General features: G+C 45.2%; 1 protein-coding gene across 1 annotated transcript in view; it reads right to left on the minus strand.

Annotated features, from left to right (window-relative positions):
• FRMD8 (FERM domain containing 8) overlaps positions 1-15,747 on the minus strand; it is a 61,787-nt gene extending 46,040 nt beyond the window's left edge. Inside the window, exons 1-4 of the mRNA XM_030218251.1 lie at positions 15,658-15,747; positions 14,433-14,553; positions 14,052-14,222; positions 1,569-1,670 (exon numbers count right to left, since the gene is read on the minus strand). Of these exons, the coding sequence (XP_030074111.1) occupies positions 1,569-1,670; positions 14,052-14,222; positions 14,433-14,514 (355 nt within the window). The 5' untranslated portion in view covers positions 14,515-14,553; positions 15,658-15,747. The remainder of the gene's footprint in view (positions 1-1,568; positions 1,671-14,051; positions 14,223-14,432; positions 14,554-15,657) is intronic.
• Between the last annotated feature and the right edge of the window lie 427 nt (positions 15,748-16,174).

The raw sequence follows: 16,174 nt of genomic DNA on the forward strand, positions 1-16,174 counted from the left end.
TGAAAATAATCTTAAAAAAAAAAAAAAAAAAGAGAGAGAAAAAAGCTAGAATTATCTTTTATCAAACAAAAACATTTTAAAGTTTTTACGAAAACCTAAATAACTCAATTCTGTTCTAATAGTTAAAGGAAGAGAATCCAAAAAGAAATCCCAGAAAAAGGAAAAAAAAAAAGAGAATTAGCTAACCTGGAAACCCACAACCCCTTAAGAACGGGAGGGTGGAGAGCCAGTTGATTTTGTAGAGAAGAAAATCTAAACAAAGGGGCACTCACTAAATGTATCACTAAACTTGGATTTGATGCATAAGTCACCTGAAATATCAAATGGGCTAATTTGAATAACATTTTTTCTCTCTTTAAACAAAAGCCAATGAAGTTTCTTAATGTATGAAGGAACACTATTAACCTTTTTAAGCCCATAAATTAATCTGGCTGAATGACTCCCCAACAACTGAATTGAAGTATTTTCAATAATATCACTCACAAACCTGAACACGTTACAATAATCAACAGATGGTAGTGTAAACATCTGAACTAGCAGAATAAGGATTGGTAGATCAAAGTAAGATCTAATCAACCTTAACTGTTTTAATTTAAAGAAAGCATTTTTCCAAAGTCAATTTACTTGGGTCTCAAAAGTTAATGCAGAATCTAAGACCACAGAAGAAAATCTGCATGCACTACCTCCACTATATGCAAATCTTTCTCGCTCACTGACCCATAGTAACACAGCAATTACAGCTCTCCTCTCATAGGTACAGAGAACCAAAACAGATACACACACACACACATTAACATGCCCACTCACATACACACATGCATACGTGCACACAGCTTTTCTCCCACGTGTTATAAATTAAGGAAAAAAAAAATATGCAAAACTTAAGAAAGTGTTACATAAAATTGCTATAGAAATTTGTAAAAAAAATCTGCCACAGAAATTTACAAACTCTTGCTGCACAATCTTGAAATTTGCCACAAGAACCTGAGAGCTTTCATCAGCATATTCTACTAGAATATCCCTTCACAGAAACACACATGGAAGGGGTTGCATCTTGTTTACCCACAGTCACTAGATACATGGAAGAGATTTTGGCTATTTTAGCTGATCTTATTTTGTGGAGTCTGCGGTTTTGGCTCTCTTCCTACAGAGCAGTCAGGGGCAGATTGCCCTAGCCATGGGCCTCTAATGTAAAACTGCGACTGTACACCCTCTCAAATCTGTCCTCTTAAAGGTGCAGAGGTTCACAGGAATAGTTGCCAACGCATAATTCCCTGTGCCATTAAGAAGGAAGACCTGTAGGGGGATGTAATGTTAGTGCAATTTGTTTACACTGCTTGCAGGCAAGAGTCCAGCAGCAATGAAGCCAGAACCTGGAGCAGTACAGGCCACAGCATCAAGAGTTAGGTGGGTAGAAGGCAGAGGCCAGGCACAGAATCCTCATACCTGGGCCAATTTTAAATCAGCCTATCCTATCACAAAGAAGATGCTAATAGTGCAAATTTATCACCTGGTTATCTGTATATAGCTCAAGAGAATTACAACTTTCCAATGACAAGATTACCAACCCTGAATAATGTCATCCTCTGAACTGTCGGTGAACCGGAAGAGCAGATCCTGCCACTGTCGACACACTTTGTATGGCTGGTGCTTCGGTTTCAGTTGCAGTTCTTTTAAAAAGAGAAGAGAAAAACAAAATCAATCCTAAGCAGGCAGAAGCAGGATTTTTGGCTGGCAAAATTTTCAGCAGTCCCCAATTCAGCTAAAAGGCAAGTACTGTGCTATTCACTTTGGGGGTAATTCTCTAAGAATAGCACCAACAATTGGGCGCCAAGAAAGCCAATTAAATACTAATAATCTGGCAATGTATTATTCAATAATATAGCACCTAAATGGAATTGCATGTAGTTTGAAATGTTTGTGAACAAATACTATAAAACTATACATTTATTTTTAAATCTAGGTGAGCATTGCACTACCGATCTCTCTCTCTCCCTCTATATATATATATATATATATATATATATATATATATATATATACAGTGGGGGAAATAAGTATTTGATCCCTTGCTGATTTTGTAAGTTTGCCCACTGACAAAGACATGAGCAGCCCATAATTGAAGGGTAGGTTATTGGTAACAGTGAGAGATAGCACATCACAAATTAAATCCGGAAAATCACATTGTGGAAAGTATATGAATTTATTTGCATTCTGCAGAGGGAAATAAGTATTTGATCCCCCACCAACCAGTAAGAGATCTGGCCCCTAGAGACCAGGTAGATGCTCCAAATCAACTCGTTACCTGCATGACAGACAGCTGTCGGCAATGGTCACCTGTATGAAAGACACCTGTCCACAGACTCAGTGAATCAGTCAGACTCTAACCTCTACAAAATGGCCAAGAGCAAGGAGCTGTCTAAGGATGTCAGGGACAAGATCATACACCTGCACAAGGCTGGAATGGGCTACAAAACCATCAGTAAGACGCTGGGCGAGAAGGAGACAACTGTTGGTGCCATAGTAAGAAAATGGAAGAAGTACAAAATGACTGTCAATCGACAAAGATCTGGGGCTCCACGCAAAATCTCACCTCGTGGGGTATCCTTGATCATGAGGAAGGTTAGAAATCAGCCTACAACTACAAGGGGGGAACTTGTCAATGATCTCAAGGCAGCTGGGACCACTGTCACCACGAAAACCATTGGTAACACATTACGACATAACGGATTGCAATCCTGCAGTGCCCGCAAGGTCCCCCTGCTCCGGAAGGCACATGTGACGGCCCGTCTGAAGTTTGCCAGTGAACACCTGGATGATGCCGAGAGTGATTGGGAGAAGGTGCTGTGGTCAGATGAGACAAAAATTGAGCTCTTTGGCATGAACTCAACTCGCCGTGTTTGGAGGAAGAGAAATGCTGCCTATGACCCAAAGAACACCGTCCCCACTGTCAAGCATGGAGGTGGAAATGTTATGTTTTGGGGGTGTTTCTCTGCTAAGGGCACAGGACTACTTCACCGCATCAATGGGAGAATGGATGGGGCCATGTACCGTACAATTCTGAGTGACAACCTCCTTCCCTCCGCCAGGGCCTTAAAAATGGGTCGTGGCTGGGTCTTCCAGCACGACAATGACCCAAAACATACAGCCAAGGCAACAAAGGAGTGGCTCAGGAAGAAGCACATTAGGGTCATGGAGTGGCCTAGCCAGTCACCAGACCTTAATCCCATTGAAAACTTATGGAGGGAGCTGAAGCTGCGAGTTGCCAAGCGACAGCCCAGAACTCTTAATGATTTAGAGATGATCTGCAAAGAGGAGTGGACCAAAATTCCTCCTGACATGTGTGCAAACCTCATCATCAACTACAGAAGACGTCTGACCGCTGTGCTTGCCAACAAGGGTTTTGCCACCAAGTATTAGGTCTTGTTTGCCAGAGGGATCAAATACTTATTTCCCTCTGCAGAATGCAAATAAATTCATATACTTTCCACAATGTGATTTTCCGGATTTAATTTGTGATGTGCTATCTCTCACTGTTACCAATAACCTACCCTTCAATTATGGGCTGCTCATGTCTTTGTCAGTGGGCAAACTTACAAAATCAGCAAGGGATCAAATACTTATTTCCCCCACTGTATATATATATATATATATATATAAACGGATTTGCTCTCCTATGCTAGTACTCCATAAAGGAAGTAAACACCTAATTTTCTTTATAGGTTTTCCCTTATAGAATTACCCTTTACGATTAGAAAAAGATCTTACAATCAGCACTCTTCGTTCTTCTCTTAACATTTACTTATTTAGTCATCATACTTACATACCATTAAGGAATAATTAGGCCTTACCTGATAATTTTTTCCCCCATTAGCCCTTCCCACTATTCCAGAACCTGTGGGATAGTTGTGTCCATCAACCAGCAGGTGGAGACAGAGACATATCTCTCTTGGCATCCAATCCAGCTCATCAGTATTTACGTAGAAAAGCAGTAAGCAGAAACTAAGAATAAAAACAACAACCTTAAACAACTTGCTAACCTAACACTAACCAAACACGGAGCCTGTTCCCTAAAAGCAAATAAACCGACAACTGTCTCCCTCAGCCATCTTTAGCCACCTAGCAATTGTGGGCTTGGAAGCCATGAGGCCAAGCATTCGTTTACCAAAAAGTTTGTCCAATTTGCAAAACTCATTAGTGACTTCCAGGTATCTGGCCTCTTCGTCCTCTCTGCGAAAGAAGAGAAGCTCCACAGATTGGTTGAAATGAAACGCTGATACCACTTTTGAAAGAAAGGAAGGAACTGTGCACAGGGCGACCTCCGCCTCTGAAATGCAAAGAAAGGGATCCCGACAAGAGAGAGCTTGAAGCTCCAAAACCTAAGTGCTAATACAACAGCCACCAAGAATGATGTCTTTTGTGTAAGATCCTTCTAGGAGGCCTTCTGGAGTGGCTCAAAAGGAGGCTTCTGAAGAGCCACAAAGACTAAATTAAGGTTCCTCTCTGGACATGGGAGACGAAAAGGAGGCTGCAAGTGACCCGCAACCCGCAAAAAATCGAATGACATCCAGGTGAGCTGCAAGGGACGTCTTCTGTAGTTGGCACCTGAAATAGGCCAAAAGCCACATCTCCAACTTTTAGAGAACCCAAAGTCAATCCTTTCTGAAGGACTACAAGGAGAAACTCTAGGATATGCACAATCTGAGCAGAGAAGGGAGAAGTCCATGCTCACAACCCAGCCCTCAGATTTCTCCATACTCTAGCATAAGCCATGGATGTAGAGTGTTGCTGAGCTTGAAGCAAGGTAGAAATGACCGAATCAGAATAGCCTTTTTTTCTCAACCAAGTCCTTTCAATGGCCATGCCGTAAGACCAAGGGGGGACAGATCCTCCATGAGCACCAGACCTTGCTTCAGTAGGCAGTGTACCTGCGGAAGACGGAGAGGACCCACGTCCAGCGTATCAAATCAGGTCCACATACCTTGGCCTCTGTGGCCAATTCAGGGCTATGATAATTATTTGACCACGGTGCAACGCAACCTTTTTCAACACATGGCCTACCATGGGCCAAGAAGGGAAGACAGAGAGAGGCATATTTTCAAAGCTCCATAGAAACCTATGGAACTTTGGAAGGCTAAGTGCTTTGAAAATGAGCCCCATAGTAGACGTGTCTCTGGCCAAGGCATCCATGCCCTTCAAGCCCAGTTCCTTCCAACAGCTGAAGATGGCAATGAAAAGGAATGCTAAAGTATCCAAGCCCAAAAGCAGAGAATCCCATCGGCCCACCATCAGCTGAAACCCCTGGCTGAATAGTTCCCATTCCCCTGGGTCCAAGGAGTACCTGCTGAGACTTCCATATTCAAGGACCACACAATGTGAGTTGCCAACAGAAGATTTTTCTCCACCCAACTCATGAGGGAGGCCGCATCCATCACCATCGGACGACGGCTGGTCCCGCCTTGCTTGTTGATGAGCCACCACTGTCGCATTGTTTGAGAAAACTCAGACCGGGGCCTCCACCAGAAAGGGAGCAAAGTCGCTTTAAGGCACTCCGCACTGCCCTGAGCTTCAAGTGATTTATCGACCACTGAAACTCCTGTTCCGTCCAGGTGTCCCTGTGCCAGATGGAACGTATAATGAGCTCCCCAACCTGACTTTCTGGTATCCATTGTCACCACCTTCCGTTGTGTTACTGGACAGATAGCTCTAATGGTCAAATTCCTGGGCAAAAACCACTACTGCATACCCCATCTGGTAACCAGCATCCAAGGAAGATTGAGGTCATACTTATGTGACACTGGAGATCAGTGGCAGAGAAGAGATTCCTATAATAGCTACATATGAGCACTTGCCCATGGCACCACTTCCATTACCACCATCACTGACCTCAGAACCTAGACATAATCCCAGACCCTAGGCCTGCCTTGACTGAGGAGAAGACAAATCTGCTGAACTAGCTTTGACCTCCTTCACTCTGTGAGGAAGATCCTCTCCTGTGTTATGTCAAATAGAATCCCCAATTACTTCAGCATCGCCACCATGCTGTCCAAATAGGACAATGCAAGAATGAGCCAGTTGTCGAGATACAGGTGAACTCTGATTCTCTGGTTTCGAAGGAAGGCCGCCACCACCACAACCTTCATAAACATTCTTGGAACAGTGGTGAGACCAAAGGGCAAAGACCTGAACTGGAAGTGATGGCTCAACTCCACAAAACATGGAAACTCCTGATGCGCTGGCCATATGTACAAGTATGCCTCCTTGAAAGCAAAGGTAGTGAAAAATTCTCCCACTTGAACTGAGACTATCCCAGCTCTTACTATCTCCATGCAAAAGTGGGACGCTCAGAGGCAGTGATTTATACCTTTCACAGTCGCTTGAAGGCCAAAAGAGGCCACTTCCAAGGCTTGTTTAATCAAGCCTTCTAGCTTCCTAACCTGTAGGTCTTTTAGGGCAATGCCTCCTTCCACCAGCAAGGTGATCTTCTTACTCACCATTGTAACCAGACAGTTCACCCTGGAAAGCTGCAATTTCTTTCTTCTCCAGAGCTAATGGGTAGAGGCGAGCCATGGCTCTTCCCATTCTCAGCCCCACGTCCGACAGGCCCCATTCTGATGTAATCAGGTCCTGAATGTCTGGATGCATCAATAAGGCCTTATAAATCCTCTAAATCCCCTCATGATCGACAAAGATGGAACTCCTGACTCTGAAGCAGAAGGCTCCTCAATGGAAAGCACCACCATTACTTCACAAATAAGAGTGCTGCGTTCCTCTTTACGAAATAACCTCAGTACTTTCGGATCATCTCCCTCCTCCAATGGCTCCTTCAACAATGGCTCTTCTGAATAGACCGAGGCCACATCAAATAAGGAAGGAGAAGCAACAGACTCATCTGCCTACTCCTGGATGTCTAAATGAAATCTCTTAGGAGCCAGAGGAGCAGCGAGGCGAGAAACTAAGCACCTTGCAGCAACCCTGTCTGTCCCTGCTTCAGTAAACAGGCCTGGTGTAAGAGCAATATTAACTGCAGAAAAAACAAAGATCCTGATGCAGCTGAATGCTCTGTTGGGCCCTGAGGGTATAAAATGGTGGCTGTGCTCTACACGTGATTAGACAGCAGCTGCTCCTCAGTGCCAGTCGGCCCTGACAAAACAGTGCCTGTTCCCACGCTCTTCTGCATCAAACTGCACACTGGCCCTGCCATATTCAGATGAGGCACCAAATCCGGACTTGCTGCCGCCGACCCTTTCCTCCACATCCCGCGGGATTCCCAGCATGCACACACTGCAACTCCCCAATGCCAGCCAGCAGGTCCCACAGCAGGAACACCATTTAACTGCCTTTGCGGGAGTCACCATTCACAACTGTCACGAGTACAGCACATCGTGGCCCAAACGGTGAGTTAGGACCCCTCCCCTGCACCAAGAAGAACTTGCAGCCCTCCAAGCAGTTCCAAGTCAAACTGTAGTCGGACTTATCACTGTCAGCTGCTCCCCCTAAGCTCACAGTCTCCACAAATCTCACCACAAATGAGAAAGGCTCAGGACTGATACTCTGTCCCACGCTCTCAAGAGAAACTCTTTCTTTCTTTTGTAGGTTGTTGTGCTAGAAAAGGAAAGCTTTACAGGAAACATGGGAGGGAAGAAGTAATTTGCAGGGCACCATAGACAGATCTGATGACCTTTAGATATGATGACTCTGCAGACTCATGCTGCCCACAAAGCTCAACTGGGAACCAGCTAACCGACCATTCAGAACCAGAGAATGAAAGTGTGTCCATCCACCTGCTGGAGACAGAGAACTGAAAACTGAGCTGAGACATCTCTCTTGGCATCCACTCCAGCTCCTCAGTATTTTCTTTTCTATCTCCACCTTGCTGATTGATGGACACAACTATCCCACAGGTTCTGGAACAGTGATAAGCTACATTATGGAGCAACATAATTATCTTAAGCTATGCTGATGTTACTGACATTTTAGCGTTACTACCTAGTGATTTTTGCGTGTTAAAAATGTTTGAGCTAAAACGCAGTAAAATAAATTCATTCAAACAATTCAATTACCAATGTGTCAGAATTTCACAATCACTGTGAATGCTCAGTGTGTTCACCCCCAGCTTTAACATAGGCCTCCAGTCGCTTTGGAAAGTTCTTAACAGCCTTGTCAATTGGTTCCTGTGGCAGGCTGTCTCAGATCATCCGCAGCATTTCCTTGAGTTCAGCAATTGTTTGTGGCTTTGGATGGAGCTTGTGATAGGCCTCCAACATTGCTCCCCAGACAAAAATCTATGTCACTGACATCATTAACAGTAAGCTGGTACCCCAGGATTTTTTTTTCCCCAAAAATGGTAGCTTTATGGTACAAACATTTTTGAACACATGACAATCACTGGGTGGTCACCATAAAAAGTCTGTAACTTGCCGTATTTAAAGAATCTCATTCAACTCAGCACATAAACACAGAAAGTAAAAAAGCTGTAAAATTTCATGTTGAAATTCCAAGCAGTTGCTGAGAAAACAACAACAAAAACTAGAGTAGCTTTTTTTTTTGCCTGATCCTGTATACCTATCACTTTTTATCTTAAAATAAATCCAAAATTCACTTGGTTGTCAAATTTAAAGCAGGTAGCTCCAATAGCACTATCCAATAATATTACTGTCATTATGATTTATATAGCACACACAAAAAGGTATGAATAGAAATACAGAGTCCATACTGCTTGGAGCTTTTTCATCTAGTCAGACACAGAAAGGGCGAGATTATGAAAACAAATATGCTTCCAATTACAACAGCAAGGCCATGACAGGCAATTTAAGGTAAGTGGGATTAAATTGAAGGAAGGTAGATTTTGTAAATTTGAGTATTTTATGATGCTTTTTGTGAGAGATCTGGTTACAAAAATTGTTGTTAATCGGAATTTTTCTCGTATCTAGTATAAAGCAGGTATGGAATATCCAAAGCTGGCTTTACTATTAGGAGAATTAGGCACCTGCTTAGGTGGCAGCTGCTAAGGGGTGGGAAGGAGCAGCTGAATTCAAGGCAAAACATTAGGCCTGGACAGCCACAACATGTAAACAAACAGCTCATATTTTTACTCACAGGGTGGGCAATTTTCAAACAGTCGATTCAGGTAGATAAATGTCTTTTGGGAAAAGGCCAAATGATGTAAATACAATGTCCATTTTGTGCCTGAGTTTATTTATCAAAATCTCAGTTTATTTAGGGGGGGGTGGGGTGGGGGATTGAAGGTAGCATCTTTATACCAGCCCTGGGAATATCAAGCCAAGATGAGAAACAGAATAATGCACAACCAAGTCTAGAAATTGCAATTAAAAAATATGTTACAGGTGTAGGATTGAGGGAGGGAAGGTTAACTGAGTAACATGACAAGGAAACAACAATATCTAATTAGCAAATCAGTCTAAAAAGAAAATCTTAACCCCAGAAACAACATATAATACATAAGGGTGGGAGAAGGAGCTGAAGAGACCAAATTCAGGTTTTTCAAGGGTAAGTTTTTTTTTTTTTTAACTTTCTGCACTTGGAAAAAAAACCTGTCAAAATGTACAGGCTTCAAGAAATCTGATTAACTAAACCAGGAAGCAGTTTTAATTACAAAATGGGACACTTGAATAATTTATTTTTATATATACATTGGTTTTGGACTAGAGAGTTGCATGAGGACAGAAATCTTACCCATCCCCGCAAAACTTTAACCCATCCCCACAAGAATTTAATGGTACATAAAAGAAAATTTCAGTCAGCTCCCTCACTCTCTCTCTGGATTTGAGCCACAGCACCATAGGCAAGGAAGGAATGGAAATTGAAACTTGGAACACTCTGGTGTGCACATGTAAGATTTGTCTCTGATTTACTGGCACTGTGTGCTGAGAGATCACCACACGCACGTGCCAGTAGGTCAGGTGACATCCGATGCTTATGCCTGTATCAGAGCTGAGGTCGGCGCATCAGACCGGGAGCAAATTGTAACATAGTAAGTGACAACAAATAAAGACCTGAATGCAGGGCCGTGCCTAGGGTCTCTGGTGCCCCCCTGCAGACTATCAGTTGGCGCCCCCCCCCCCCCCCCGGTCTAGTATAAAATGCCATAAATAAATAAAAACTTTTAACGTTGAGAACCTGATTATCAAAGTGCACATATTCCAAACACTATAATGAAAATAAAATGATTTTTTCTACCTTTGTCGTCTGGTGACTTTGTTTTTCTGATCATGCTGGCCCAGTACCTGATTCTGCTGCTATCTGTCCTCTTAATTCCATTTCCAGGTCTTCCTTTCCATTTATTTCTTTACTTTCCTCCTTTCTTGCCTTACATTGGTAAGTAAAAGCTGGGTCCTCTGCAGACTTGATTGTCCAGTGGATCCAGCTTCTGCCTATTTTCTCCATCCATGTGCAGGTTTTCTCCCTTTTCCCTCATCTCATCTGCTTCCTCTCTCTTCCCTCCCCTCCATCCATGTCGATCATTTCTTCTCTCTCCCTTCCCCTCCATCCATCTGCATTGCCTTCCTCTGTCTTCCTTCCCCTCCATCCATGTTCAGAATTTCTCCCCTTCATCCATGTGCATCTCCTTCCTGTCTTCCCTCCCCTCCATCCATGTCCAGCAACCCTCCTCTCCCACCTGCCTTCCCCTCCATCCACCCATGTCCAGCACCTTCCCTCTTTCTCTCCTACCCTTCCAGCCAGTGTCATCCCTCTTTCTCTCTCCATCCTTCCACCCATTACCCTCTCCCAATCCTTCCGTCCATTGTCTCCCTCTATCTCCCCTTCCTTCTAGACAGTTCTCTTTCTCGACCCTTTTCCATTCAGCATGTCCTCTCTCTCCCCATCCTTCCAGTGTCTTTCCTCTTTCCCTCCCTACCAGAGTCTTCCCTCATTCTGACCCCTCCTTCCAGCATTTTTCCTTTCTCCCTCCTTTCATCCAGCCTTTCTCAGTCTGACAGCTAGGGTCTCCCCCAGTTTCTCCCCAGCAGCTTCTCTCTCTCCTACCCATGTCCCCTCTTTCCACTCATCTCTCTCTCTCTGTACCCCCTTCCATCCAGCATCTTCTCTCTAGCTCTCCCCTGCTCTTTTCCATGTCCCTGGCTCTCCCCTGCTCTTTTCCATGGCCCCTCTTTCTCTCCCCATCTCTTTCTGGCTCTCCCCTGATTTTTTCCATGTCCCTGGCTCTCCCCTGATTTTTTCCATGTCCCTGGCTCTCCCCTGCTCTTTTCCATGGCCCCTCTTTCTCTCCCCATCTCTTTCTGGCTCTCCCCTGCTTTTTTTTCCATGTCCCTGGCTCTCCCCTGCTTTTTTCCACGTCCCTGGCTCTCCCCTGTTCTTTTCCATGGCCCCTCTTTCTCTCCCCATCTCTTTCTGGCTCTCCCCTGCTTTTTTCCATGTCCCTGGCTCTCCCCTGCTCTTTTCCATGGCCCCTCTTTCTCTCCCCATCTCTTTCTGGCTCTCCCCTGCTTTTTTTCCATGTCCCTGGCTCTCCCCTGCTTTTTTCCATGTCCCTGGCTCTCCCCTGTTCTTTTCCATGGCCCCTCTTTCTCTCCCCATCTCTTTCTGGCTCTCCCCTGCTTTTTTCCATGTCCCTGGCTCTCCCCTGCTCTTTTCCATGGCCCCTCTTTCTCTCCCCATCTCTTTCTGGCTCTCCCCTGCTCTTTTCCATGTCCATGGCTCTCTGCTGCTCTTTTCCATGTCCCCTCTTTCTCTCCCTCTCTCGCTCCTCCTACCGTTTCCAGCCACGTTCTCTTCTCTCCCTCCGGGCCTCTTTACAGTTCCAGTTACCCAGTTCCAGGCTGGAAATTTTGGGACAGTCCTGCATTTCTGCCCATTCTATGCTGTTGCATTATGGGACTCGAAGCACTCAATGGGCACTACAAATCCCACACTGTTTTGGGATATAAGTTCAAAACCAGGATTGCCCCAAAATCTCCAGCCTGGAACTGAATAGCTTGGCATCTCTGCAGCTCTGCCCTTCCCTACCCTTCATGCCCCAACATCTGCCCTGCCCTTGCCTACCCCTTTCCCCATCCTTCCTTGTAACTCAACATCAGTCCTGTCCTTCCCTTCCCCCATAGCTCAGCATCAGCTCTCCTACCTACTCATAGTTGGGAACAGTCCTGCCCTTCCCTCCCCATAGTCTAACATCTCCTCTTCCCTTCTTACAGATGGACCTACACATCGGGGGTCCCTTATTTCTAATCTTTTTGCTATTGTTTTCAATAGCATTTACTATCATTGTGGGTTAAATCTAGATAGCCTCCCCCCCCCAGTCCAGCACCGCTGTTTTCCCTCTCTCCAACCCCCCCCCCCCCGAGCACCGCTGTTTCCCCCCTCTCTCCAACGCTTTGTTTTCCCCTTTTTCTCTCCCCCAAGTCCAGCGCCATTTTGTTCCCCCCTCCTATCTCTCCCCGTGTCCAGCGCCCCTTTTGTCACTCCTCCCTCCACGGACCGTCAAACCTTACCTTAACAAAGACGAAAGCACACTGCCCACATCCTTCCCTCGCTCCTCTGAGTCCTGCTCTCGCTCACACACTTCCTGTTTGCGCGAGGGTGGGACTCGTGAATGACGAAAGCAGAGGGAAGGATCCGACGCCGGCTGGGCTCAAATCAGCTTCTTATTGCTGCAACAAAGTAAGAGAAAACTTGACAGTCGGGGCCTGGGGGTGGGAGGATGAGAGGGAGAACGGAACGTGGTTGGTGGTAGGCTTGGGAAGGGGCTGGGTCTCGGGAGGCGTGTTGCGGAACGGTAGGTGGGAGGAAAGGGAGGGGAGGAAGCACAAATTTAAAAAAATGTGCCTGCCTGCATTTTTTTTAAAATCCGTTTTTAGTTACGCCACTGCCCGGGGGAGGATATGCGAGGGGATGTTGGGTGGGCGGGCTCCAGCGCTGCTGTCGGGGTCCGGGAGCTGAGGTAGGTGGCGGCGGTAAGCATGGCGCGGCGGCGCCCTCCAGAGGTCGGCGCCCTCCTGCCATGCTTACCTCGCTTACCGGGTTGGCACGGCCCTGCCTGAATGGTCCATCCAGTCTGCCCAATAGTCACACTCATTGTCAATTGATGATAAATCGAGTGTGATATTTTATACTTGATTAAGGTCTCTTTTTCATGTTTTCGGAACATAAACCATAGAAGTCTACCTGGCCCATCCCTATGTTCCAACTGATGAGTTGTCGTTGAAGCCCACTCCAGTCTATTCGTCTTCTCATTTGTGGGACACAGACCGTAAAAATCTGTCCATCATTGAAGTTGCTGTCTAAGCCCTTTCCAGCCCATCCTAAACCAGACTGCCGTATATTAGACACAGACCATACAACTCTGCCCAGTATCGGCCCTAGTTAATCACAGCCAGAGTCGCCATCTAAGCATCACTTGACACATCCACACACATGCGGCCATTTAAGGTTAGGTTTTTTATAACTTCCATTTTCTAATTAGAGATCCTCTGTGTTCATCCCACGCCTTTTTGAATTCCATCATCATTTGTGTCTCTACCACCTCCTTAATGGAAGACTTTCCACATTTGTGCTGTTAAAGCAAGGAGGAGGAGGAGACGCACTCAAAGAACTTGGTACTTGGTGGATGAGAGGCTGGTGCAGCTTACACTTCCACAGGAACCCCGCAGAACTGCTTCCACCCCCGTGGGAACCCCGCAGGAACTGCTTCCGTCCCCGCGGGAATCCCGTTCCCATGCAGCTCTCTATTTTGGACAAAACCTGTGAAGTTCTGCTGGGAAGAAAGATGGGAAGGTGGTGGGTGGAAGAGACAGAAGCAGATGGTTTTGGAAGGACTGGCCATATGCCGAGATAACTGTTAGTCACAGAACACCATATAGCAAAACCTGGCAACTTCTCTTAGACAGAGACTAATAAAAATTCTGATGATAACATGAAAAAGTTGGCATTCTGAGCTGTCAGAACTATTGATTTACTAACAAGCTCTTTGATTTATCAAAATCAATCACCATCACCAAGTAAATGAAAAATACTCAGTCTGGAGGGAGAACAGTGCCACAGGTACACCACACAAGAGTTAAAACATCTCTTACCAAGTAGTGGGGAGATAAGCCAGAGAGCAAAAACCTCCTGTGAGATTTCTGGAAGTTGCAGTGCCTCACGGACAATACGGTGTAGCTCCAGTGCTGTGATGGATGCGAGATTCTCTACCATTAGTGGCACTGCAGTATCATTTATTAAATATACCACCACATCCAGAGATGCTAGATCAGAGTAGAAAGAAGCAGAGAGAGTCTTGAATGAGTTAAAAACAGGCAAAAATAAAGGTCCAGACAAACAGAACCAATTAAGCTTACATTTAAGTGAGAAATCAAACAAAATATTGAAATTGTTTTTGGGTTGAAAACATACTCATTTAATGGACATCTCCATTCTTAAAAGAAGCCAGATAAAAACAACAAAAATTTACATACATTTTGCTCCTGTGGAAGACACACTGCTCCTCTGGGAATGTTCTGTTAGTCCTGCATGACCCCCTGCGTCGCTCCCTTCCATCTGAGGAGGCTATGCTTACAGCCAAAAACTAGTGTCCTCCTGAAAACAGTGTATTCCAAACTTTCAGTTATCTCCAGAAGCACTGAACTTCTAAGCTCTAGCAATCAAAACATCAGCAGTCTCAGCACGAAATAGTTATAGACCATAGGTGATGCAAGAATATATGTGGTCTGTGCCTCAATTGGGATTTGTAATCATAGTAAGCGCAGTCTTCATTAACTAATTGGCATGAAAACATTTTAACCATCATAAAAGGATGTCACGATGATACACCAGTAAGTTATCCAACTGTGATTTTTTAAATAATTTAGGTAATTAATAGCGATAAGTGGTTTAACAAAAATAGTTTTCCTCATAACAGCTAAAAGTATGCACAGATTACCAGAGTGTGAGATGTATTCTTGTGCACAAGTTTAAGCCAATTTATACAATATACACAATTGCTATTTACCCTTTGTGACCAGTACAAATAGTAAATGCAAATGCCACAAATGCTTTTAATGCATGTAATCTGCACTTGCTAAGTTTCCGTTTGAAAATCTGCTTAATATGCAAGTTAATTACCTCCATACGAGCCAACTTTTCAAAACGACTGGCGGTACTAAACCCAATGGACCTTACACCTCCCTGGACATAGTCAAAAAGCTTGCTCAATATTGGGGGTAATCAAGCCCCCTACATCAATAGCCATCCTCCTCACTGCTCCCCAGAACACCCCCAGCCTCTTTTATGTCTTTCTCACACACCATGGATTGAGCAGAGGGGAAGTAGGGGCGCAGAGGGAAGCCACACACGTCCTAACCTTCCCTCCACATCACTCTCCTGAGTGCCTACAACCTAACCTTTCTCCCTTTGAGTACACAATCCAGCCCCTTCCTCTCCACGGCATCCTGACCTCCTTCCACTACACAATCTCCAGAACAGAGTGCCTCCAAACCTCTCCTCCCTCTGCCCCACTAACTCCAGAGATACCAATGACTGTCCTCACACTCTCACAGGCGATCGGGAAGCGGAGATTCTTCCTGTCTCTCCATCGCAATCTACCATCTCTTCCGCTTTTCCCCCTAGCCAGCATATCTGCCCCTCTCTTCTCCGTCCGCGGTCCGACACCTCTCCCTCAAACTCCCAACCCCCGTTTCCTACCTTCCAACTTCTGTTTGATGTTGTCCGTAACCGGCCCCGCAATTTTCCCTTCTCCAGCGTCCCGCCACCTCTGACGCAAACTGTCTTTCAGTCGGCTCGACGACGGCCACGTCCCTCCCCCTCAGAAGCGACTTCCGGCTTTGCTTCCGGCAGGGCGGGGCGCTGCCGAGCGAAGGAAAGACGTTGCGTGACGTCAGGTCAGGTCAGGTCAGGTCAGGTGTTGGCGGGATCGTTCATCATCATGGGTGACTTGAAAGATACGTTTGAAGGTAAGAGGTACATAAGTATACTGGGAAAGACCAAAGATCCATCAAGCCCAGCATCCTGTTTCCAACAGTGGCCAATCCAGGTCACAAATACCTGGCAAGATCCCAAAAAAGTACAAAACATTTTATACTGCTTATCCCAGAAATAGTGGATTTTCCCCAAGTCCATTTAATAATGGTCTATGGACTTTTTCTTTAGGAAGCCGTCCAAACCTTTTTAAAACTCCGCTAAGTGCTAGTGCTTTATCAAG

This window comes from Microcaecilia unicolor, chromosome 11 (genome assembly GCF_901765095.1).
Source record: "Microcaecilia unicolor chromosome 11, aMicUni1.1, whole genome shotgun sequence".
Classification (NCBI taxonomy): Eukaryota; Metazoa; Chordata; class Amphibia; order Gymnophiona; family Siphonopidae; genus Microcaecilia; species Microcaecilia unicolor.